Raw genomic sequence first — 26,769 nt, 5'->3', positions numbered from 1 at the left:
CACATCCACGTTGTGTCAATATTCTGAAAGCCGACTACTCGCCATTCCGCCACAATGTTCCAGGACATTCGAGAAAGTTCTAGGAGATTTTAGAAAATTCCGGAAAGTTGTAGAAAAAACTTTAAGAGTCAATACGCATGTGGGAACTTTTGTAAAGCGAAGCTTTTACACAACAGTTGTGACATAATTTCGTGTATTGTCGGGCTTACGTTGGTGTACATGCCTATAAAATGAGTACCCTTGTAGGCAAAGTGCCGTATTTACTCGATTCTAACGCGACCACGATTTTAACACGAGGGATGACTTTTCACTGCATCCAGAAATACATTTTGGCATTTCGGTATTTAGTTTTACCGCGAGAGTCGAGTTTAGGTATAGCCAAAATTAGGAGAAAAAAACTCGCGTTACAATCCAGTAGATACAGTAGTATGTTTCTTTCTTGATAGCGGGTTGGGCCCATGGCTTGCTCAGTTACGCGGCTGCAACAGAAGCGCGTTTCAGAGTGCTATCGCAGCGTGAAAGGAAATTGCGAGCCTGCTGACAAAGTTATTTAGTTGCGCCTTCTGAGAAAAACCTCCCGTTTGCAGACGTCAATGGCGTAGAAAAGCTGTACGCTGCGCTTCTGTCGCAACGAAGTAAACACGGCCTCTGACCCAGAGCGCCGAGTCTGATTATTGTCGCTCGGGTGTTCCGTGGATGGTCGCGTGACCGTACTAGGGGATGAAATTAATGAGGACGAACGCAATGTATTGGCGGAAGCTCAGCTGTTCATATAAAGGCTCAGCTGATCTGTGTAACCACCTGACCAGAGTAGGCGAGGAAAAGACGATGAACGCGGAATCCCAGCGAACAGCCAAAGAAAGCATATCCGTAAAATATAGGCAGAGTAATGATGTCCCTTCTGCTCATTGTTTCCTCTCTGTGTATAATAAACATGTTCTGCATACTGACTGGATTAAATTTCGAATTTCGTGATGTAGTTATATCATAATTTTTTCGCCCAGTTAAGCAATCCTTTCAGCGCTTGATGATTTCTTATTGCATTTTTATTATAAAAAAAGTATTTCGTTAAACCTGAAATCGGAAATCGCAACTGCAATAATATATGTACATACATGGACTGAGAGCCAATTATCTGTGGTGTTTTTATATTATGTACGTCCCGACGTAGGCATTTTTTTTGGAACACCCATTGGATTGTATATAATTCGCGCAGCGTAAAATGAGCAATGGTCGCCCGCAGAGCAACTTGAACTAAAATAGCAGCTTCAGTTCCAAAAGTAAACTTCCGAATAGCAGCCCTGGAGGCGTACACCGCGGTTCAATAGTTCTTTGGGGATTCCCCCGCGTGTATACGCAGCGAAAGAAAAAGTTTATTACTCAGCGTTTGTGGTGTGTTTTATTCCGAACTGCAGAAAGTTTGTATTTTGAGTTGTTTGGCTTACGCTATTACAAGATAATCGATATACGTAAGTGTCAAACGATCATTAGTGTGGCATTAATATTTTAAGACAAGCAGCAGCACAGCCTTATGTTTACGACCGAAGACTATTGCAGCACCCAACCTTCTCATTATTCGACTGTCTCCAATCATCGAAGTTAAATTTTCTGCATCAGTGTTTGGTCTTGCCGACGTCTATAGAACATACAAGCCAAATCTACATCTGCAAGACAAAATTAATGGTTACTTGTATCTAAATTTTTTTCATTTTTAAATATTTACTACTATGCTGCCACAAAGATTCGTGCTTTTGTTAAAAGGGCGTATCTGATAGGAAGTTTGTAATCATTCGCAAAGCTTCTTCAGGCTTGTCCAACGGGGACATGTGGCCAGCACCCTGAAACAAATCAAGGAAATACAGGGTTAACTTCAAATTGCAAGACTTCTTAATGAAGTAAAGTTTTTCAAGTAAAGCGAAACATTAAAACAGTAAATACCATAATTCTCGTCGATATCGATCATTTGCTAAGCGGATGCCGCCCTTATCAATATGGTTCCAGAGAATTCAATGCAAGGTTTGTATTCCATTGTTTGTGCGACAACCAACAGAAATGAATTCTTCGGAGCGGCGTATACATGCAGCACTTGCGAGCCCCTGGCGGCAGACCGATAGATGCAGATTCGGGCAAATACCGAACTTAAGAAAAGAAACAGTGTGGAGACACCGGGTTTACTTCTTGTTTGCTCGCACAGCGGTAGCAACTTGTGGTTGGGTACATTATTGTAACACTTTTGTCAGCAATGCTTTGCTGCTCCGCCTCACACAATTCAAACCCTTCCAGAAAAAAAAAATCTACACAAGAAGGGTGATCCTGCACCAAATATCTGTAAGTGGTCATAGTCCGCCGGTGACACCCAGAAGGTAACTTCGCATTACTCCAGAAACAGTCCAGGGTTACACCAGGGTGAAAATGGCGTCCTGAAGATTAAATAATTAGGAGCCATTTCACTCGGGGAATGTCGATGACCCAACTGTATAACGTAGACATCACGCACATGGTTACAGAATGTGCAAGTATTTTTTTCTTCTAATTGTTTGCTAATACTAGTGAATATGTATTTCGTAGGACTAGTTGGACTATTAATAAAATTTCGTAGGACTAGTCGATATCCATCTTACACAAGCGCATGTTACAGACAGCCGACGAGAATTCTGTAACCTTTATAGCTTACCTGTGAAGTAACTGGGTCAATTCAGTGGAACTCTGCAGCATGATATAGCCGTCTAAGTGAATTATTTTCGCTCACTTTGTGGCGGAAAAGTTCAGATAAAACAGTGGGGATAGCTCTTTTTCGTAGCCAATCCCCTCCCATTGAGGACTATGTATTGAGAGCAGAACAGAATTATGTGACGTTTACAGCTCTACCATGGATTACGACAAATAAATTAAGCTTGGAGGGACAGTAGAGTCGTCGCCGTGGACAATTGTCTTGCAATTATTTTGGGGGAAATTTTCGAAAAAACGATAGTTAACGCCATTTTCTGCTGAGCATTCGAGTTGAGTGTGGCTTTGCGTCTCAGCGCTTTTTTTTTCACACGCACATGTGAAACACGCAGAACCATGGCCAGATAAAGCTCCGGTTGGAAGTTACAAATAGGAATGCCGTAATATCAATGATAAGAGTAAGTACAACTTTCTCAAACTTGTCGTGCAACCTTTATACAGTGACGAAAGTTGTGTGATCTCTCGATGCCATTACGGCCTTACAATTACAGTCACATGATGCCGGGGAAATTATTTCGTATTGCTGGTATGCGTGTCGATGGTCTGGGGAAGTAACGCTTACAGAACTGCACTATTGGCCTCGTAATGGCGGTTATGCTATTTTATGTAGCGGGACTCTTTTGTGAATATATACGTTGGCCAGGAGCACGAAACGAAGTGGCTAATTAAAAAAAACGTTAGAAACAAAAAATAAGGACAAATTTAAAAAAAAATATTGAGCAGTAGCTGAAATCAAAGCAGCAACCATAATGGTCGGTATACAACGCTTAAAACGCATTGGAAACGTTGGTTTAAAAGCTGCAAAGAGAAGAAAGTATCGTACCTTTAGGGTGACGAAAGTGACGTTGTTCTCGAAGTTCTGGACGAACCCGGCTATTTTTTTGCCCGCGTACCACATCCGGTAGTCCGATGTAGGCTGTTCGGAAGAAAATAAAACGGGACTATTGGGAGGCGTTTGAAATTAGCGCATACGGTGTCCTGGAAATTGTGCTACCACCTTTCGGACAACTATTACGTCAGCTGTAAGCTTGTGAAACGTCTTCAGGGGGCTTTTATCTGTTTCCATGGAATAGGCGCCTTTTTGTTCCTCGCTGTTACGCCATCACAAAATTCAAGCCAAAAAGCAGACATGTACGTTACGCGTAGCAAGAAACGAGTTACTTCTACGTAGTTACCATTTCAGTAACGAATAACGTATTTAGTTACTTTTTTAAAAAGGAACGGGTAAAGTATTTTGTCTCTTTTAAAGGCAAGTAACGAGTAACGGTATCTTGTTACTCCTGAAGAGTAACGCGTTCCACACCGCTCAAACGTTCTTGTTTTTATTCTGACCTGTGCATGCGTCTGTAGGCACATTGCGCTGATGTTTGCATCGAAGGCAGCAGAGCCGTTTTCTACATTCTAGTTATTTCGGGGTGCCATTTTTATTGGGAATGATGCCACATTCATTTATTTATGCAAGTATCGGCGCCCTGCCCGAGATACCAACAACCGGTGTTATCGCGAGTGAAGCACGGAAGGAATGAACGATTTCGAAGAAAGGCAGGAAAGTTAACCTGGCTAGAGCCTAGTTTGCTATCCTGCACGTGGGAAAGGGTACATAGCCAAAAAACAGGAAGGAAAGAATGAGGAAAAGTTGGAGCAGACAGGTATTCCCAGCGATGAAGCACTAAGCGATCAAGTTTAGTGATTGCCACTGGAGGATTTCAGTCTTTAGTATGGTGTTTAAGTTCGTTGCCCGTAGAAAGGGTAAGCGTTCCTTAGTCGCCTTCTGAGAAGATGAAAGAGAAAGGCAGTGGGTGCCCACACAAAGAAGGCATGTGGGTAACGTTATGATAACAAAGGCCGAGACGAACGAATTGTTTACGGGGTGCATAAGAAAATACGTTAGTCGTTGATATTGAAGCCGAACAATCAAATTGCAGTTAACATAAAACGCAGGAAGTAACCGATGCATTCATCAAGAGCCGATATTTGGGGCCAATGCATTCATCGCGGTGCATTCATCAACCGATGCTTTAATCACGGCCGTCTCTCTATTGGCACCCCTCACAGGACTCGACGCCATTACGGCTAATACTATTCTAGTGCTCATATAGTCTGCACACAATCCGTACCTCACCCCGCTCAGTGGCATCACCCATGCTGGCTGGCCCGCTGTGTATGTAGGGTGTTAAGGGGATGGCTTCGTTCTCTTGCGTTTGCAACAGCAATAGAGACAAAGGACCACACTAGATTTGGCTCACCCACAACCTTAACACTTGTTTTCGTGGCCGCATCTCAGCCTCAACCTCACTGGCAACCTCGGCGTCTAATTAGGTGGGCTGACATCAATGTCATTTGGGAACCATAGACCACATTTGAAGCTTCTAGCGTAATCTGCTTCAAACTGCGTCTAAGTCAGCCCCTGACCCATGCATCTCTAGTTGTCCTTAATATAATGCTTATTCGAATGATTCGTCTAAGACATGATGCGCTTCGTTCACATGTAATCGGTACTTTACATGCATAGCAATTAGAAAAGCAATTTACAAAGGGTGATGCGAAAAACATCTGCTCAATGTAAAACTCAAGAATGGCAGTTACATTTTTTTCGGGTCTCCAAAAAGCATTGTAGAGGTTCGCCAGGCATTTTAACAAAGCAAAGTTATTTCTAAATAACAAAAAAAAATTATAGCCAGTTTAAATAGAAGACAAATTGCGCATGACCTCCCCGGAAGCACACGTTTCCTAAACTTACCGCGGGTAACATATATTTAATTTTGTTACGAACATTCAGAAGTCGTTCGTTTTGTCTGTGCTTGACTTTTTCCTCCGAAAAAGCCAAAATGGTGAAAATGTGAGCCCGATGATATTGAATTTTATTCAAGCGTCATAAACATCATCAGCCTATTTATTAATAAGTTTCATCGCCTGAGAATTAAGCAGAACCCATAGCATTACTAAACCAGAAGCCAGCATCTCATGGCCTCATTTCGGACTGAACTAAGATAGTTAGGTGGATGTCTAACTTTATGTTCAGGTCAACCTTTTGACGTGGAAGCTGTACGAGGCTTTGAGGTGAAGTCGCGACCACGGCTAGCCTGGTGCCACGGTGTTTATGGCCCACAACCCAGAGAGCACATATAACGAAAAATGAGCGTAATAGAACCTATGTACCAAAGAAACATAAACAAAATTGAATTGATCTGAGACTCAAGAATAAAGTTGTTTACTTAGTGAGGCAACCAACTCATGCCCAAAGTGGCTCAAATCTTCCTGTATTATGAGATACAATGAGACCACGTTATTATTATTTTCGAGCGATCATTTTATACACCACTTCTGTGTAAGATAGACTAAGCACCAGTTGGACTGTAACTTGAACAGTAACTTACAAACCGAGGCCGTATTTCTAGATTTTCCCAAAGCATTTGACAAAGTACCCCATTATCGACTTTTATTAAAACTTTTTAAGTTAAATCTTCACCCTAACATCTTAAATTGGATTAAAGAACTCTTAACAAACCGCTCCCAGTCCGTTAATATCAATAACCTTACCTCTAATCCTCTTTCAGTAACGTCCGGTGTCCCCCAAGGTTCAGTTCTCGGTCCCCTTCTATTCCTTAAATACATCAATGACTTACCCTCAAATGTAACCTGTAAAATCCGCCTGTTCGCTGATGAGCTGCGTCATATATGACAGTATTACCGATATTTAAAAAACAGTCATCCCTACAAACCAACCTAAACCACCCGCAGAAATGGTGCGAGCGCTGGCTCTTGGAACTTAACCCCAATAAATGTAAAGTCGTATCTACCGCCACCGTATGCCGCTTGTCTATCCGTGCACAGTTAATGCCATCCCCTTAGAAAATGTTCAGTTGCGCAAGTATTTGGGCGTCACTCTCTGTAGCGATCTCTCATGGAATGGTTACTTTACTAATAGCATTTCATCTGCAAACAAAACGCTCGGTTTCCTTAAACGCCACTTATTCCCAGCTCCACCATATGTTAAATTACAAGCATACAAATCCCTTGCTCGACCGAAACTAAAATACGCATCGCCTATTTCGGACCCCCGACAATCTTATCTTGCACATTCCGTCGAATCACTTCTAAACCGGACCACTAGATTCATTCACTCTTCATAATCTTCCACTGTCAGCATATCTGGTTTGAAAGCAGGGTCTGGTTTAACTGATCTAGCACTTCGCCGTCGTATTGCCAGCCTTTCTTTGTTCCACAAAATTTTTAATAGTCCTTTGCATGCCCCATCTTACATCATTCCCGCCACACGAATATCTCACCGAACGAGCCATTCGCTTCAAGTTGCTCGGCCACGCACAAGGACCTCTTCTTTCCCTGCCTCGTTTTTTCCTCGTGCAGCACGGGACTGGAAGGGTCTTCCCAGCGAAATCGCAACCATTACCTGCCCATCATAATTCATAGAAAGCATCAATAAGTTTTTTCTCTTTTAAATCATTCGCTTCTGCGTTTGTTACTTTTGTTACCCACCCTTATGTTATACCCCCTCCGGGGTCTTTAAGGAAATAAAATGAAATGAAATTAAAGTTGTAGCCATAGAAGGACGTTTCAGAAATCGCGGATCAGTTATAGGATAATGGTAAACCAAGCTTTTCCAGTGCTATTCACCACATAAAAGCGATCAAGCGTTTTTCTGTAGCCAGAGCTACAATGGCCGTATTCTCGCCGTTTCGCAGTGGCCAGTGGCCGCATCGCGAGCTGAGCGTTTGCCTAGCAACCGCCGCAGCGCCGCTCACCGCGCCATCTGGCATGACGTCAGAGGAGGAGCCGGTGAAACTGTGTTGCAACAGAGGAGGAGCCGGCGTTGCATCGTATATGTAGAAGGGGCAGCTTGGTGGGATTCATCGTCAGATATGGAAAGTGAGTCGGAGAGACCGGATGCAACCAGGCTTCGTCGTCGGAACGAAACCAAGAGGCGGCAGCGAGCCGACGAGATGGAGGAAGAATGAGCCGAACGCCTCTAGAAGCGTCGTGGCCGTACAGAGAACCAAGCTAAACAATAGTATTAACCGTACCTCTTGCTTCGCACACCCGGGCATAACTGAGTTAAGCCACAGCCAATCTTTTTTCTCGGAGTTGCACAGCTGATGCAGTTACTTACTTGATATCCCAGGCTATAGACGAACCATCGGTCTCCGAGGAAGGGACAAGCCATGTCAAGATCGCCGTTGTAGATCATCGCCTTAAGACGTCCTGAGTTCATTAGGTCTTGGACGACTTCCCGCATGGTCATGTGCTGCTGCGTGTAGTTAAGATCTTCTCTGTAAGGCGAGACGAACGAGCTCGGGTTATTGGCAGAAAGCAGCCTATACAAAGGCCCAAAGGCTCGAAGTTGAACTTAAATGCTACTGAAGCAGCTTGTTGAGACCTATTGAACGAGGCAAAAAGAAAAGCTGCAGAAGAATCTTAATTTCAACGCATAGAATCGGGTGGGTTAAACACTCCCCTCCCCTCTTGTCCCCATTTCTCCACTTCCGCATGGTTTGTAGTACGTTCCGCGCCTGGGCTTTTCTATGAGCTATTTTAATGCACTCGATGGCCATAACGATTCCATGAAAAGCACTCGTAACTACAGTGTACGATAACCTCAACCACGTAACAAACATCATTGGTTGCGTGGTTGCTACCTAGGTGCAGCAGCTACTCCATGTAGAAACGCAACTTATTGGACATTGAAATTAGAATCACGTCCGTGATAATTGGGGAAGATTTTTTGTTTATAATTTATTTTTTGCAACCTGCTTTTCGTGTCAAACCCAGCATTTGCGTTGTGATAGTGCGACGAGGGTACGAACGCTTTCTCGTTTTGCTTCGTATATAAAGGCCACCCTATTAAAGATTAGGAGCTTCTCGATTGATTTATTGATTGATTGGTTCGTTAATTGATTGATTGATGGATTTATTGATTTATTGATTGATTTATTGATTTATTGATTGATTGATTGATTGATTGATTGATTGATTGATTGATTGATTGATTGATTGATTGATTGATTGATTGATTGATTGATTGATTGATTGATTGATTGATTGATTGATTGATTGATTGATTGATTGATTGATTGATTGATTGATTGATTGATTGATTGATTGATTGATTGATTGATTGATTGATTGATTGATTGATTGATTGATTGTAGAGTTTAACGCGCCGACGCAACGCAAGCGATGAGGTGCCCCGTAGTGGAGGCCTCCGGATTAATTTTGACCACCTAAGGATCTTTAACGTACGCCCAAATGTCTAACTGCGGAGCTTCTTACCATCTCACTCTTGGGTCATGTCACGTATCGACCAGGCAATACAGTGCTATCCCACGGACATACAGTCAGAAGTTACTGCCTCTTAAGTTGGCTAGTAAGAAATAACTCCAATTTGCCTTAGAAAACACACCGCTGGGCTGTCTTTCCAAGTGGTATTACACCATGTATAACTGCTTTCATTTCAGCCTATGTGTATTGATCACGAGCGTCAGCGCTACTTTGAGGGCGCAATGACAGTCACGCTTAAACGTTTTGACGCAGTTTTTGGAAGAATCAGCGACCGCTTCGAAAGCGAAACTTCGCAGAAAGTAAGACTTTCGTTTTCAGACTTTCAAACGACCTTTAAAAGGGGGCATGAATGAGTTGTACTTTCTAAGCTTACACAGCACGGGACCTTACTTTGACAGTTAGGTTAAAATACTGCGTGAACATTTGTTAAACGTAATTTAGAACTTTGGGAATACTATGTTCCTATGACCGGTTGTGATTTCTATGTAATAGAACAACCTGACAAAAAATATCTCGGATTAGGCAGTTTTTAAGTTATAATAAAACTACCACGGTAATTTCAGGTTGAAAAAAAGCTTTGCTTATAAATGTTTGGCATACTGCTGCTGGCGGGTGGTCGAAGTCGTACTAGATCGTCAATTACAAAATGTGCCGGTGTAGAATGTTCTATTCGGTGCAACATTTCGCGACCTATACCGCAAGCTGGCTTTGCCACTACTACGCTCAGTAATGTATAACTTACATATTTTAGGGGCGAACACCCTTAGGGGCTCGGGCGTCGGAGTCTCCTGTTGTAATCGCGTCATCTAGCCACGGCAATTCAACTTGTCAAACGATAGTCAAAAGACAAGTGTATAAAGGGGTACAACGGGCGCAAATAAACTAGCATGATTTACACTTTTTTTAAAATACACTAATAATCAGTATTTAACTGCATTAATAACAGCTTTGTTAAATTCCGTCGCAAAATTCGTTTCAAACGCCAGGTCTTCACCTGTAAAGCATACTTAGCATGCTGCGGCGGGTGACACGAAGACAACTTAGGGCCAGTCCATCTTATTTAATTGCTTAAATCCGGTTCAACGCAAGAGAGGGCGCCACCCCCTCAGCAAGCGCGCGATTGCTCCTCCCGCCGGCGCCTCGTCGGCGCCCAATCAGCGCGCACCATATGGCAAGAGGGAGACTTGCGATCTTTGAGTACACTTACACAATGCATGCTTCACCCATCCCCAGGTTTCACGTTAGTAGAGATGGCCAGGCGTTCTTTGTGTAAATTTAAGCTTTAAATATTAGGGCTTGCAAAAACACTTTGTGCAAATAATACGAGGGATTAGATTTTTAAATTTAGAACCAACCACAATTCACTTGAAACAGCAATTTGTGGTTTGTTTTTTGCATGTACGTGAAAGTAGTATGCACATAAATCTTGTGAAATTGAGCGCATGCGATATGCAGCTGATTTGCACTTTTCATTGCACTTTTTTATTGCACTTTTGTTTCGCCTCCTTCTTGCTTTGCTGAGAACGGCCGCTGCCAGGCCTTTCGATGCTAAGTTCGGTGTGCTGAACTTCTAGAAAAGCGTGGTCTGTGTTTTCCACGAGACTAGCAATGCAGTATAACACAGATGCATTAACTTCAATTTTGAAAGGACGCGTTTCAGAACGCTGGTGGGAAGAGCGTAGCGAAAACTATCAATCAAATCAACCAATTAATCAATCAATCAATTCCTCTGGATGCCATTGGCGACGCCGAGATAAGCGGAGTATGCCGTGATAACCACAAAAAATCTTGCTGTATTCAGCCGCTCGCATACAAAATGGTCCATACTTGCATGGCACCCATGGTTGCGGCGTCTGTTCAACATGCAGAGCACTTATGACGTCACGGCGGTTGAAGTATAGCCGGAGGAAGTCCTCATCCCTGCAGTTCGGGTTCGTGATTTTCGACTCCTGTGTGCAACAAGAGAAGGAAATTGAGTCCACACACAGTTTCGAAATTAAAATTAAATTAGATACCGTATTTCCGCGCGTATACCCCCCCCCTTGTATATAACCCGCACCCACAATTTCCGACGTCGAATAAAAAAATACATATCCCCACGTATTGCCCGCATAGTTAATGAATAAAAGGATGGACCAAAGCTAGTACTCAAGAAACATTACACGTTTGTTTACGCAAAAGAACTTACTTAGCTGACTACACAACTAGATGACTTGCCGTAAACATTTTTTTCCGATTGTTATATTGTTGAGCTGTTTGTGCAAAATAAGCACTGTCAATGGAATAACAGTGGATTAAGCGCTATTACTGCCGTAGGGGTGCCACAGCCCAACAATCATTGCGGTGAAGCTGCACCAAAAGAAATGCCTCGCATATGATCCGCACCTCTACTTCGTCCCTGAAAATTCCGCATTTTCGGTGAGGGTTACACGTGCGAAAATACGGTATCACACATATTTACCGTGAAAAAAGTATGCGCGACTTCTGTCTAACAAATTTCTCTCGAATGTGCAGAGATACGTTTTTTTTTTATACCGCTGGCTGAACCTAACCGTGGGAATTAACCCAATTCTAAACAACTGGCACGCTGTCGCCATAGTGTGACGGGCTGCTTTGCGGCTAGCTACATCTGAGGAGATGACATGACCTCACATCTAATTTCATTCCCCCTACATGTGAATGATGGATCATAACCCGGCCCATCCCTGTTTCATATACAAGCATCGGCCATGCGAGACGACGTTAGAAGGGGGATGTTCGACTTATATTCGCTTCCTATATAAAACAGAAAAATAATCAGAACATGCATTGGTGAAATGCTAAGTAATAGTGTTATGTCATATTTGGCTGTTTGTTCTAATACGTGAATGCGAGCTTAGTTATTCTGTAATTTTTACAGGTACGAAAATTTGATCCTGAAGCACAAAACTGTGTTCGCTCGTGGAGCATGTGTACGGCGCAGAACTGAGTTGTTATCGAATAGAAAATTAATTTATAAGCTGTCAAGGCTTGCTTGTTTGCTTCATACACACATAGCATGCGTCATTTTTCGTTATCGTGAAAGAAAACACTCTTACTCGCTGTCGTGGCTGGCAGCAATCTTGTACTAAAGCGTACTATCATGCTTATCAGCGTAAATGTCCTTTCCAATTATCGCTTTTTTTTTCTCTCAAATGTTTTCTTCCCTCAATCGTCCTTGAAACATAGAGCAATTATATTTCGAATGTACGGCGCTGCGTAGCGAATAAGGAGGGCGTGGTTCAATTAGGACAGATACGCCTTGGGTGGGAGCCAGCTGACGTTCCCACTCGGCCCGCCAGGGCAGCCCTGAGGCTTCTTTTTTCATGGAACGCAGGCTGCACGAGTGCCCTTTCTATCGGCCAGCGTCGCATCCGATGCTTTGCTCAGCTCATTCGTGCAATATTAAATACACGTATAATCTAGAAAACGAGCAAACTTACACGATTGTGGGTAAACAAAGTCAAAACTTTGGACAAGGTGGCGGCTTCAGCGCTGTGCCAGCGTTCCAACTCAAACGTTGGACTAGACAATGAGCTATACACTCTCGGGCAGATGACTGTTTCGCATGGTGGCGTGTGTGCTTTTGGTGAGTGTCTGCGTGTTTCAACAGGCATGTGTCGGAAAGATGTGGTTATGCTGTTATTACATTCACCCGCATCTGGCGTAGTAGGTCGACGGCTAGACTTCCTGATCTTGCTTTCCCATTACAGATTTCTCTCTCTCTCTCTCTCTCTCTCTCTCTCTCTCTCTCTCTCTCTCTCTCTCTCTCTATCTCTCTCTCTCTCTCTCTATCTCTCACTCTCTCTCTATCTCTCTCTCTCTCTCTATCTCTCTCTTTGTATCTATATCTCTGTATCTATCTCTATCTCTACCTCTATCTCTATCTATCTCTCTAACTTTCTATCCCTCTCTTGACAAGAAGACGGTCCTTTGTTAGTGCAACCACGTTGATCCCTGACATGCTCTTGACTTAGGGATACGTCCCTGTAGACAAAGTGAGCCGCAGAGGGGGGATGGTAAGAGGGAAGCAGAGCGTGAGACCGGGGTCGATTTGAGGGGAACAAAATCACGAGAGAAACGAAAATGTAGTTCTCAAGAAGTTATCTTCAAGGAATCCCGTCCTAAACTGCCTTCCCTCTCCGGCTGTCTCTTTTCAGTAAGTGCATCTTCATTTCTATCTCGCTATTTGCTCCTCTCAAATAGGTTCCTCTCACGATTTCTTTTCCTTCCACCAACGTTTCGGGAAACGTTGCGTAAACCCTTCCATTATTGCCATTGCCGAGGTTCCTGTACTTCGTATTCCATGTTCTGAGAACGTCGCTTTCCATAGCTGTATTTTGCTTCCTTCGTAACATGTGGTCAATCAGCATATTTAAATTCTTTGTTTAAAATATTTGTATAAATATTATTTAAATTATTTAAATTAATTGCGCTTCCTTTGTACAGAGGAGTATGAAGACGATTCTTTCTTTCCGTTCGTTACCGCGTTCGGCCGGTTCAACATCTTGAGCATGAGTCGCTTGCTCGCGTAAAGACTGGTCGTCTCCGGATGCCGCATTCCCAAAGACGGTCGGCCTTCTTCTTCGTAGCTGCAGGGCTCGTAGAGGTTGTACACGTTCAGCCCGCTCTCGAGGATGAGTTGATCTGCCGTATCAACCTGAAATGAGATAGCTGATGAGAGCGCCAAATGACACAGATAAGGCGAGACCAGGTTGCCCGACAAGTGCCATACTTCTATAAGCCCGCATTCAACATGGCTGGTACTTTAAACAGCGTCTGCTACGTGTGGCCTTGCAGTTGGAAATTCAACCAGACTAAAGCATCCCGGCTAATACGTGTTTACGGCACCATTTAACTAGTGCACCCAGAAAGTAGAGGCCCTTCAAAATATTTAGTTATAAAAAAAAAAAAACTCATGGGATCAGCATAGGCGAATCACAAACTTGCATGCACAGGCGAATGGTAAGCACAGAAAAATCAGTAAATTACAGCAGCTGTACACACAGCTTAAGCTTAATACACGCAAAGTCCACGCATGTTTTTTTTTTTTTTTTGAATGCGTAGCATTTTTTGCCGAGTGCCCCCCCCCCCAGCCAAAATCGTGTAATGCCCTGCATTTCCACAAAAAAGCAGATATCGTGAAAGTTCCACCTGTAATCGCTATAATAGCATATACGGAGATAAGTGGACGCACGAAATTCTGAAAAACTAAAAAAATACAAAACGTTGCAAAAAATGGCGACACGTGTAACGCCCTGCATTTCCACAATAATGCAGATTTCGCGAATGTTCCACTTCTAAACGTTATAATAGCGTAAAGGGAGATAGTTGGTCAGACAGGATTTAAAAAAACCAAAACATTTTGCTGTAAAAAACTCTCACTCAAAACAAGCGGCATAAGAATACTACTTGTAAGTAATTGTAGAAAATTGTAGATAATTGTAGAATCTGTAGATAAGAATGTAGATAATTCTCGGAATTTCTGCAGAATTCCTTTTTTACTTTTTTTTTTTTTTGAAGCAGTTGGTGGATTATGCCTCGAAGCTTGGACTACTGAGTACTGAATCGTGGTTAAAAAGGGGAACCGACCTACCGCGCTAACGCAGGCGGGGTCCTTGGTGTACCATGCGAAATCGCACGACTCTTTAGACGGGGTGCCGCCGCAGCAATGTGCAACCAGTTCATCCCACAGCCTGCAAACACGAGGGCTGCTCAGTCTTTCTCAACTCTCGCGTGGCCTTAGCCTCCGAAACGTCCGCAGTAGGCGTGAAAAAGGGGGAAATGAATTTCGAAATTAAAAGCTCACTCTAAGAACGGCTGATTTCTGTCGTATGAGAACGGGACTCTACGCATATATATACACCAGGGAACAATAGTTTCTAGTACGCGGTTTCAACATTCATAGCGAAATGGCTAAAAAGGCAGCAAAATATGGCGAAAATTGACTGGCCTATTTCACTACAATTTATCAAAAAACAGCTCAATATTAACCTAAGAAAACGTTGGAATGTTGAGTGGCAACAAAGTAGGAAATGAAAGCTACACTTTCCAATGGATAAAGAATATTTACGAAATTCCGGACCACTTTCCAACCAACTATTACACGTCACAGCTTATCACTGGACACGGTAGATTTCCGTTTTATTTTCGTAGGTGCGCCGTTATAAATAATAACATATGTAAATGTAACCTACCAGCAGACAGTTTCGTCCACTATTTACAGGACTGCCCAATAACAAACAAACACAGAGAACAACTTCTTAATATCGACAGAAATTATCTCGTAAGAAGGAAACCAGAGCTAATAAAACATACAAAAATATTAAAAATTTTAGAGGAAATGACAATACTAATTAACGCTAATATTAAACAACACTAACCCCTCAAATATTTTGTCACAATTTCACACACACACGCAGAAACAAAGTCAGCGGCAAATAACACGATAATAACTTTTAGATCTCTTGTATTTCTCTGTGCTCTGTAGTGAGTCATTTTCTGCGCACTTATCTTGTTTAATTACCTTTTCACGTTTTTTTTATTTTAAATTCAAACATCAATTTTCAATATACTTAATTTACCCGTTATACCTTGATAGAACGGGAAGGGTTTAAGTTCATAAGCCCATTGAATAATGAAAAAAGTCAGCTTCTCTGCTGCCTAGTGGCTAAGCTTCGTTTTGCCTCCCGGGTGTACGTAAAAGAACACCCTTTTCTCCTCTCCCCCTCCACATTTCCGTTTCATGATAAATTAGCTATCGAAGAGTGCTCTAGCTATTGATTTTTTACATAAAATTACTGGCATCTTGCGTGAGAGGTGTGTAAAATATGCGATAAGTATGGCCTCAGATATATTCCTGTGCCCCGTTTACCCGCCAGAAAATTTCTTTTATGTTCCCCATATGCTGCAGGAGGAGCTCTTCTGATACCCTTAGGTATACCTTTATCCAGAAATCACTCAAAGTGTTACAGTTACATGCAGTATTTTTGAGACGCTGGGGTGGGCTACACTTGAGATCGCTGTTGTTACAGCATTCGTCGTAAAAACAGCGTTTATATTTCGGAAAATAACGGCGTCGTGTCATGCATATCACCATGCAGGTGAGATTACACGACGTCAGGCGTATTGCAGCAGTTATATCAATTTCCGGTTTATATAAACGCCGGTGAGCACCACGAATCTTCAGTAGAGTTGAGCTCACTGTGATTTTGCTAAGCATGGGGTGCTGAGGAGATCCTCTCAACACAACATCCACGAATGACAAGTCAGTGTTGTTGGGATAACAATGGTCGCGTATCTGCTCCTTTCGTTGCAAGTTTCGACAAAAGACGATAGTCTTTCGCCGCTTTCCCGCTCACCTCTCATGCTGTTCTTCTACCGTCGCGCTCCTCCCAAGGTAAACACGCTAGTGGTTTGCTCAAGTCACTTTAAATTTACCGCGTTCCACTTCTCCTAGTCAGTTGCCTCGATACCAGCGCTGCCGTACGGTGGAGACGCGCGTGAATCGAGGCACCCTACTACAACGTTTATAGAACCATGTTGCCCTACTCCATGAGCGTTCCAAACGGAACATGGAACCTATCTAGTGGAACCTTTCGTTGCTGTTGCCGTTTGATTTCTTAAATGCCGCCAGCAGCGCGGGCAACAGCGGTTGACGGTTTTTTGAAGTTGATGTATTTATTTGCTATCGCAAAAACCAAGCATTCCATGATTTTTTTAATAAAGGAACCCTGAAAATATCACTCGTATTGATTTTCTTCCTGATGTTTGCGTAATGTCGTGTTCTTATTCAACAATGTTGACAATCATAAACGCTGACACCGGACTTAAAGATTTAGTTTTGGCTATGGGTATATGACTACTGCGCAGCTCCTGTTATAGTTTGGCCGGATGGCTGAATCAAGACACAGACAGACATAGAAACAGACCAAAATCTCTGCATTTACGTAGCCCAAGAAAGGCTATAGTATTTAAAATTGGTTTCGCTTAACACTTGCTTCGTTTCCCATCTCACCTTTCTCCAATCAAACCATGGTAGTAGCCAAAAAATATGATGGAGTTTCCGAGGAGTTGGAAATCCAGAGCTCCATTACCAACTGTGAATCCCTAGAAGAAATAAAATTTAGTTGAAGCAAATAACTAAAAATAGTAGGAAAACTGCTTTTAGTTTATATTTCAGGCAATGAGATCATCGACACTCGTTTTGAAACCAAAGGTTGGGAAGCAGTTCTAAAGGTAGTATTGTCGTAAATATAATGCAGGGGAACGAATGTTTGAGCCAGTTGGTGTTCTTTATTTATTTATAGATGAGCGCCTGGCAAATTACTTTTTCTATAAGCGCGTCTCTTCAGGCTTCTTGTTTAATATATTATTTTTACTTTGTGCTGATGAGCAAGAGTTAACTGCAAAAATATGTTTTCTGCGCTAGTTGCAGAAAACACACTCAGTTTTTCTTTAATCTGGCATGAAATGAAATTCGTTCAATCAGGCATCTTAGGCTCCGAACCAACATCACGGATATGAGGTGGGTCTTAGCGGATACCTGCATAATACGTTAGAGACCCTCGGGGCCTTTACCGTCGAAAAACTATCATACACCCTGTAGTTTTGGTTTTTCGCTCTGAAAACAGATGCGTGGAAAGAAGATTTATGGCGGTGACAGGGCTTTAGTGCTATCCCCCTACAATTTAGCGAGTTGGACGCCTGGATTAGCAGGCCGTATTTTTGATGTGTCCGAAATTTTGGCGCTCATTAGACGTCAAAGTAACGGCCATTTGACGGAAAGAGCGGTCGTGCACAGATTGTCATTTTAAGTCGCTTCCCCCTTCCTCCTCCCCCCTGTTCAAATTTCTTTTAGCAGACGTTTAGTTTCGATTCTTAAATCCACAATTTCAGCATTTTTTGTTCGGGAAGTACTCCCTCGACATTCACTCAATTTTTGGCCCAGGTATGCTGATATACACACCATTCAACTCCCACCTTTTGCAAAAAGCTTGCGATTGAACAGATGTGAAAAGAAAATGAAGGAATCTCACACTAACGCGTATGACTTGAAGATAGCGACGCTGAACACAACCTTCACGACCGACATGACGGCTTAAGTCCACGATTGCAACCGATTTGCTTCTTCGCTGCTGCAACGACCTATATTCCATTGTCGCTAGAGGTGTGAGCTTCCACCATTTTTTTTTTGAAATGATAATCACCGGACATCACCTTGGAGGGGCGTACTATGACGTGTCTGTCTCTTTCCGGGCAATTTTTGCCACGATTACGGCGAACACTGGAGTCTTTCTCGTATCCGCGCAAGTGTTGCCACGATTACAGCGAACGCTGGACGTGTTTTTTTTTTTTTCGGCCAATTTCCCTTATTGGGTATACGCTCGGAATTCTTGGTCAATCTCCCTAAGTGGCGCTCATCACACCAGTCATCTTATTCTGACATAAGAACCAGCAAACGAGAGAAATTGCAGAAGCCCGCCACATAATAAAAGTTGATTCCGAATACATCAGTCATCGGTCTATCACCCTGATTAGTCGAGAAGTCGCGTAATTTGATGTGGGTTGAGCGCGATTTCGGTGCCTTTTCTGGGTATGCGTGTTGAGTGTGGGAGGGGGGGGGGGGGGTCTTAACCCATGTGTGATGCGATAATCTCTGCTGTTTTTCGCCATTCGTGCGCCTCAAAGTTTGTTTTGTGGTTTTGTTCTTACGGTTGTTTTTTGCCCGTGCTGCTGAGTGCGCCGAGAACTGTGACGCATTTCGGGCGGGTCGATTGGGCGCTCGGGCATTTAAGGCTTTGATGTGTATAATAATAAACTAGTTGCGAGTCTGCGCTTGTGCGGACTTCATATGTTCTTGTCCCCGTTAATTTGCGCGCAACTTGTTTTTTGGGATGCTCCCTAAGTGGGTAGGCTCTGCATCTTCTGGGCATTTTTAACTGCGGACACTAAAAATCAGTATTTGCTAAACAGCTTCGCGTTGAAATAGTTGATTGGCTTCAATTGCATCCGCTCACGCGAAAACCACTCGAGAACTGCACTGGCAAGTTGATGACAAAACCTGGTCTTGATTATTGCAATTTTGGATGTGGACATCTGAGCGGAAGACAGCCGTAAAAAATCCAGATGTATTGCTTCATTTACAAGGCTTAAAACGGGTCGGTGTGTATACCTTCAAGTTTCCGACTCGCTGGTCGTTGAGTAGGAGCTGCGTAAGGAGGGGCACGAAGACGCCCCCGTAGCTCTCGCCCGTGACGTAGAAGTCGTGGTTCCGGTACATGGGGAACTTTTCGAAGAAATCCATCACGGCGAGGAAGTTTTGGCGGGTTGTTTGAAAATCATCTGTTGCGTAGTATTCCGTGGCATCGTAGGAATATCCGACACCCACAGGTGATTCCAGAAATATGACATTTGCGACCTGAAAGAAAAAAAAAGGTGTTAGCGGTACTGGTCATGAACTCAACTTCGAAGTGAAAATCAAGCCCACTTTCGTGCAATTTATGTTACAGCCCTTTGTTTTACGCAAGAAGTACTTAAGGAACAAGCAATCAAGGCCGCTTGATTGCAGCTTCCAGGCGCTGACTTCACGAGTTGTATGGTAGTCCAAGCGAGAACATGTTAAAATAACCTCTACAATTCAACGTACCAGGATTCTTGCAAAGCGAAACTCAGCTATATATAAATTTTATCAAATGTAGATGGCGAATATGCACTGCCAAAGTCGTAATAAAGAAACTTTGGCTTGTGGAAATTACGAAGCAAAAATAGTTCGCAAAACGAAGAAGACAGATGAAAGTAGAACGGAACAAACCAGTGAATTGTTCTTCAGCACAGATGCGATATCATTGCATTTCTGAGCAAGCAGAAACCTTCCTCCACCCTTCCAACTTTTGAAAGCAAACAGAGAGAGAGAGAGAGAGAGAGAGAGAGAGAGAGAGAGAGAGAGAGAGAGAGAGAGAGAGAGAGAGAGAGAGAGAGAGAGAGAGAGAGAGAGAGAGAGAGAGAGAGAGAGAGAGAGAGAGAGAGAGAGAGAGAGAGAGAGAGAGAGAGAGAGAGAGGGAGAGGGAGGGAGGGAGGGAGAGAGGGCGCTGCTGCTATTCTGAACATTGGTTGCCTCGGAGGCTCCGGATCTAAATAACGCTAACGAAGTGAAAAAACATCAGCATAAGAAGGCGTGACAAGAAAGGAGAAGCACTGACGCAAAACGCTGCGGTATATTTAAAAAATTACCGGCAGAAAGATGAGTAGAAGGAGGCTCACAGCTTCCACACGCATTGAGAGCCCACGCCTTCTGAGCGCACAAGCATGACTGCTTTGGCATTGCACGCATTGGGCAAGATGTCGAGCGGCAGTTATAACGAAGATAAGCCAGTTTTGGATCACACATTCAAACGGGAGGCATTGCTCACTTCTTGAAATGTCTTCACACGCTCTTTTATATTTCCGAAAATGTTCTGTGAGGTTTACTAATACGTTATTGCCAGTATTTGATTCTTGGCAGGGTACCTTGGGCATATCTTTACTGCTACCAAAGCTCTGACAGAGTACCTGCAACACACAGGTCTAGACCACTCGCTGTGAATAGCTCGCCGTCTCTGGGCGCATCAAGTTCTTGAACATCATCGCCATCATCTTCATCACGTCATCAACTGGCGTAGCAAGTTAGGCATTTTAGCCCAGCTAACATCGCCAGACTTTATTAAAGATCGCGCTCTCTCTCTCTCTCTCTCTTTTCCCTAATGTTGCAAAAAGCAGTGGGAAAGTGATGGGTGGAGACAACCTGACCGGTGTTTTGAATGATTCAGTCGGCTCCTGCGGGGATTACCGTATTCCAGCTGTACGGGTTGAGTGTGACGTTGATGCTTTTGGGGCCCACGCGAAAGGGGCCGAGCTCGTTTGCAGCGGCTACCAGCGAGCTACAACCGGGTCCTCCGGTCATCCACAATAGGAGAGGGTCTTCAAGCGGGGACCGCTGGCTCTCCATAAACCTAAAAAAAAAGCGTTGCTCGAATTCACACCTTGTAGGAAATCTTCACTGCACTACCCGTGAGGTAAGCCCCGAAAAATGTTAACGTTAGGAGAGCAATAAAACCACGTTCAACAGAATTTAGTTAGCTACCATTAAAAATGAATGAGACACTAAAGGTTGAATATTTACCAGTTTGAACAGAAAAAAATCTACCTTTCGTAGCTCTCTCATCTTTTAATGCCGCTTGAACTTGCTTACACAGCATAGTAATGAGCTCGTTTGTCCACGGCCCAGCTGCACTGCGAACGCCTTTCACAAACGAGTATTTTCTTTACAAATTCCTAACAACGTGTACGCCGTTGCTTACAAGTTCCAACTATTTTGTGCTGGAATGTTATCCGAGCTGTCATCACAGCTTTTGGGTCTATGATCTTTTTTGTTTTTCTGTCCCGTATTATGCGCTGTTCACTGCCAAGAACGAACCAGCTGGTACCTTGGTACCGTTATCCGAATTACCCCACACAAAAGGCCCACATTGCGTTGTCAGAAAGAAAGCACGTCTACATGGGGCTCCAATTGTTTGTACTATCCATTCACTACGTGTAAAGCAACAATTCTGCACCATTCACTGCATTCTAACTACTGCGTAAATACATAGTCCGAACACAATTAAGCGCAGTCTCGCAGCACATTTTGTGAACGCACAACGGAACTGCCGTTGAAGATGAGTTCATGTGTTTTGTAGCGTGAGCTGCACTGGCCGAGGTTGAGCAGTTTCGGGTGGCTCCTGGAGAGCCGTGCTGAGCATGCGCGAGGAGCAGTGACGTCACACGGCGCAAGGAATGTTGTTCGCTGCCCGGCGTCTCACACAAAACCCACGCGCCCAGCGTCTTCGCCGACCTCCGTTCCGCACGTGGCGGCCCGGCCCACTTGATGATCATGCGAGGGGTGGCCGGGTGTGGAACCGATGGCTCGTGTGTCGCAGCAACACCGGCGCGCGCCTGTGGAACCAGCTTAGCTCTGGGGCAATTGGTGACGCTGCGCCGGAGCCGCTTGATAAATATACATGCGTCATATAATGCGTACACCGTGCGTGTGTCATTGAGGCAGCAGTAAGCATGATAATCAAGCTAATCGTAGACAACCAAGAAAGCTAAGAATAACCAGGTGAAACTTAGCTCACGCTACGTATATCGTGGCATAGCCGAGCTAAGCCACTGCTAATTTTTACAAAGGCTCTCTCTTTCTGGTGTTTACCTTTTAACCCCAGTTCACCGATGACCGTACGAACAGGATTATTGTGCTTTTTTTTCCTACTTGCGTGTGTTACAAAGATTCATACGCACCAGTAGTGGAGTTTGCTTCCTTCGCCAGCGTCCAGGTATCCAGAGTAGTGTTTGAAGTTCAGAGATGCCTCAAGGCCAGGCACTACGGTCACTTCCCACTCAGATGGGTCGAACGAAGCGGCTACAACTTTTAGTAGCAGCAGGGCCCCGAGAAACGCCGGGACGACCATGGCTTCGATGAGAGTATAATACGAGACAGACGCTCCATTAGACTATTATTGATCGAGTAGCAACTAGCGTTCTCACTATTACGATGAAATAAGAGCATTTTTATCTACGGTGCAATGATGATAACGCAAGGTGAAGGAATTTTCGATTTTCGGTCAAATTATGCAGGCCCCTTATTTTAAGCAGAGTTCTAAATTAGGTATGCGTATGGGACCCTCCCAAACGCATCGCAGTATTTTACTTTTAAAATAAGTGACTTTCTACCAGTGTTTTCACCAAATGCATTACTTTTCTAGTTGATCCTCCAACTGCCCCCCGATTGGACCTATGACACTGCTGTGACACATCCCTTTAACCACAAGCTCGGATAATCGGTGGCAGCGATAAAAATGTTCGCTGAGCACACAAATGTGCCGCACTACAAATTCTATGCGGGCCGTCATGAGACGTATCTTTTAGATGCGAAGCATCTCATGCTCGGGGCTGTTTCCCTCCACCCCTCGTTGTCGTTGTCCGCCGTCCGCACTCTACTGCGCATGCGCATCTCTTCCGCACCGTCAGCGTTTGGGCTGACGTCAGCGCAGTCCACTATAAAAAGAAATAGTTAGGCGACGCCCAGTTTCGATCCCACGACTCTCTGGCCGCAACGGGAGGTACGTGGCGCTCTTCCCACTGCATGTGCTACGAACGCGCCTTATTTCCCTCGCTCATTCAAACTACGTCAAGAAGCTACTGATACAACCAAGGCACGCGAAGCTGAACGTCAACAGAAACGACGAACTGAAAACTAATGGGAACGTCTTTAGTCGACCCCATGGCTTTCACATACTACTCAGGGTTCCCCCACGGAAAGATGGTGTAACTTTTTTTTTTATCTTCAAGCTCATTTTTGTTTGTCTTATTTGCTGGTAATAAATACCATTTGCTACAATTTTAAAATTACATATAAATAATAAAATTGAGAATTATTCTCTCCTTCATGCTTTCCTTGTTTTATCCGATTTTTATAGCCATTCTAGACTGCTGAACTGAAGGTATGGCATAAAGTATCGGTTCACTTTGCTTTCCTCCTTTCAGGCTGGCACTGGCGTCACTAAATAAGCTGCGCTTAAGAGTACCGCCACTTCGTGCACCCAGAAGCGTCTGGGGGCCATTTTGTTTCTGGCTTGCAGTGTTGCCATCTCTGCCAACGAAACCGCCGCCGGTTGTGACGGACAGAGTGGGACCGGCCGCTCTGGCGTCCGCGAAGCAGATTGAGAGAGAGAGGCGCCCCCCCCCCTCCCCCCCCTCCCCCCCCAAAAAAGGCTGCGCCCACATGTAAACAAATATCACGCGGTGCCGATTGACCAATGAAAACCCCGGCGGCACATAACAATGAGAGAAAAGAGTGCCGATACTCTAAAAGCCTTTTTTTAGTGACGCTACATTGGTACCAGATGACTGACACCGTAATAACATTTTCAGAACGCCACGCTGAGCTTGTTGTTTAGACGCCAGAGCCTTGAACTGCGCTTGGCGACATATGGCCACAATTTACGGCATGGCCTGCTGACGTATTTAATGTTTAATACTTATTTTCGCGATTACACGGCTATCCAATTTCCGCGGAATGCAGGACATGCATCTGTCATGGGCAGCAGAGTCGGAAAAACGTTTGACAGCTACGCATTCGATAGGTTCTAGACTTGGGGTCGTAATATGAGTTTAATAAACTTAATTAAAATCCGTCCCATGCCCTTAGTCAGCGACCTAGTGTCAGCGGTGTACGCAGGATAATATTTAGGGCGGGAAGTGGGGAGACATTTATTTTCCAAAGAAATCGCGAGGGAGGGTATACAAGGCTGTACTTAGTAGAACGAAAACAATTGAATACAATCAAGTGAGTACTTTGTTATTTTCTATTCTTGTTTTTGTTCAGAAACATTGAAAAATGGCTGACGGTGATAGCAGAAATCAAAACCGCGCATAATTGTTGCATAGGTAATTGCGACAAAACAATGAGAGGTAGTCACTATTCAGTGATAGGCACAGTTACCGCCTCGTATTACCCCCAACATAAATAAATAAATAAAAAATGTATCTACATTTATTTATTTATTTATTTAAAGGTGGGAGGAGGGGGCTCTCTAGATTAGAAGGCCAATGCGCAATCAAGGCACCATCGCCGCGGCGTTCCCAGCGATAGAACAAAATTCAACGCAGTGCGGGGAAAACGACCGGTGAGCGCACCGGCACGTTAGTCGAACACGTGCATCCTAGCCGCGTAGAACAGGTCTACCTGTGGACATATTTCCCGCAAAAACACCATTAAGGAAAGCGAAGAAACGGACGCGAATACGATGGTGGAGTAAAGGAGTTGTTATTAGGTGTGGCCAGGTTTTCGGCTTCAAAGCACGCAAGCCGACTTAAGGGCCACGAAAATTATTTTATTCTATTTTCAACGTAAATATAGCTATGTAAAGAAAACGGAACAGCAGTTCAAAGCCTTTACAAGGCCCAAGGGAGTCCTCTGAGCGCCACGCCAAACTGATGGGGGGCAATTATGTGAGCTTCAGCTCTCTTCATTGTGATCGAGGTCAGATTAGACCAAAGAGAAACTGAAACAAGGAGCAGTTGTTAGAAGGACAAAATAATGAAGACAGCGTAAAATAGGGCTTGCAGTGCCGTATAGTACATGTCCTGATCACCCCATAATTGTTGTCCGCCCGGCATCCATGCATGGGTAACTTTTAATCGTGCTTAGTTTCCTGAACTGAATTGGAGCATGTTAAAGTTTTGGCACGACCCCTAGATATAAACGCTTCCGGAAGGTCATTACCCAACGGGTTTCGATTGAATAGCTCAAGAAGAAAAAGACTTCCTGTAATCGGGTTGTTATAAAATATTTAAATGTATAAGCACTGCGTGCAAAACCGTGGCAGCACAGTGAGTTGGGATATCAGGGATATCAATATCAGGGTGATGGAGGTAGGCAATTCTTAAAGGTTTTAAAGGTTAAAGGTTAATGTTTTTAAAGGTTACAATGTTTTAAAGGTTACCTCAGTCCGTGTGGTACTACGCCGCCGACCACCACTGTACCGACTGAAGTCACAGGGTGTTTTCTCCTCGTATCTTTTTTTTTTTTTTTTTTTGAGTTGGGGCTGCAGTATCACAGCGCATTTTAGCAAGATAGCGCTTCGTTTAACCGTCAGCAGGGTTCACGTTTCGCAAACAGCAGCTCTAGAGATAGGAAGCTTGTCGTCGCAAGCGTAACGATGGAGGCAGCGCGCTTCTCCAGTAACGCCACAGCTGTACACGGGGCTTTTAAGCGAAGCGCTGGGCGAAACTAGGCGTCACAAGTTTGTTGAATATCTTCGAATAACAGCGTAAAAACGCATACACTAGTGGATGAAAATGACACGACGACGCTGTACTCACAACTAATTTTATTCGAAAATGTTCAGCCAATACCAACTCGTCCAAATGTCTATCCTTCGCAGTCACAAGTTTGTAGAACGGAAATTTGAGGTACCTGGATGTTATTCATATTCACAGCGCAGACAGACGATACACAAGAAAAAGACAAGAAGCGCTCGTGTTGTCCTTGTGTTGTCTTGTGTATCCTCTGTCTGCGCAAGTTTGTGTCATTATGTAAAACTCGCTCACTTGTACGTGGCCTTGCAATATTAGTGAGCCATTTCGAATGGCTTCGTAATAAAAAAAAACTGAAGTCACGCAGACTGTGCTTCCAGATTTAGGAAAACGTTCAAGTAAGGTTCTTTGTTTTTCCAGCTTTCAAGTCTAGGAAGGCAGTGACACAAAGCGACGAACCAAGGCAGAGCAAGCGTTGCTGTCTCCGCACAGGACGCAAGGTACGAATACTCGAACCACGCGACCATCCTTGAAAGACGCACCAATGATCGAACCGAAGTCCTTGTAAAACAAAGTATGGAAGGAAGAATTGTGGGAGCACAATTGTCGTAAGCGCGGTAATCGGTACCCGCGCTCACGATAAAAAAAAAGAAAATCTTCAAGTCTCAGTGTGCTCTTTAAGTAATCGTCTTTCGAAAGCCGCCGCTGCAACCCTTTGTTTCAAATCTGACTCACGTAATTCAAAGCCTGAGATTGTACGTCCCATCGCTTGGACATGAGTTAGGAATGAATTAGGCATCATTAATAGGCACCTTTCTCCAGATCAGTAGCCAAAATTCAAGTCTGTGCTGTGTGCATGTGCCTTTCTTAAAGATGGCCACAGCCAAAGTT

The 26,769-nt window shown here is 43.9% G+C and overlaps 1 protein-coding gene across 2 annotated transcripts; it reads right to left on the bottom strand.

Moving 5' to 3' along the window:
* Window positions 1–1,380: 1,380 nt before the first annotated feature.
* LOC144163110 (lysosomal protective protein-like) lies at window positions 1,381–25,645 on the bottom strand. Of its 2 annotated transcripts, none has more exons than XM_077693917.1 (11): window positions 25,566–25,645; window positions 22,360–22,531; window positions 20,870–21,032; window positions 19,217–19,462; window positions 17,060–17,151; window positions 14,639–14,738; window positions 13,490–13,702; window positions 10,852–10,973; window positions 7,856–8,015; window positions 3,551–3,643; window positions 1,381–1,838 (listed from the first exon to the last, which is right to left on the bottom strand). In XM_077693917.1, exons 2-11 carry the CDS (start codon window positions 22,527–22,529, stop codon window positions 1,755–1,757), a joined length of 1,443 nt encoding a protein of 480 aa, XP_077550043.1. In that variant the 5' UTR covers window positions 22,530–22,531; window positions 25,566–25,645; the 3' UTR covers window positions 1,381–1,754. The 2 variants fall into 2 exon arrangements, with proteins under 2 accessions (XP_077550043.1, XP_077550044.1); XM_077693918.1 differs by having other exon boundaries at window positions 13,529–13,702.
* Window positions 25,646–26,769: the final 1,124 nt, after the last annotated feature.

This window comes from Haemaphysalis longicornis, unplaced genomic scaffold (genome assembly GCF_048455015.1).
Source record: "Haemaphysalis longicornis isolate Haplotype H1 unplaced genomic scaffold, Haemaphysalis longicornis Haplotype H1 scaffold_12, whole genome shotgun sequence".
Classification (NCBI taxonomy): Eukaryota; Metazoa; Arthropoda; class Arachnida; order Ixodida; family Ixodidae; genus Haemaphysalis; species Haemaphysalis longicornis.
The sequence above is the reverse complement of the archived record's forward strand: the minus strand, read 5'-3'. Positions and strand labels throughout refer to the sequence as shown.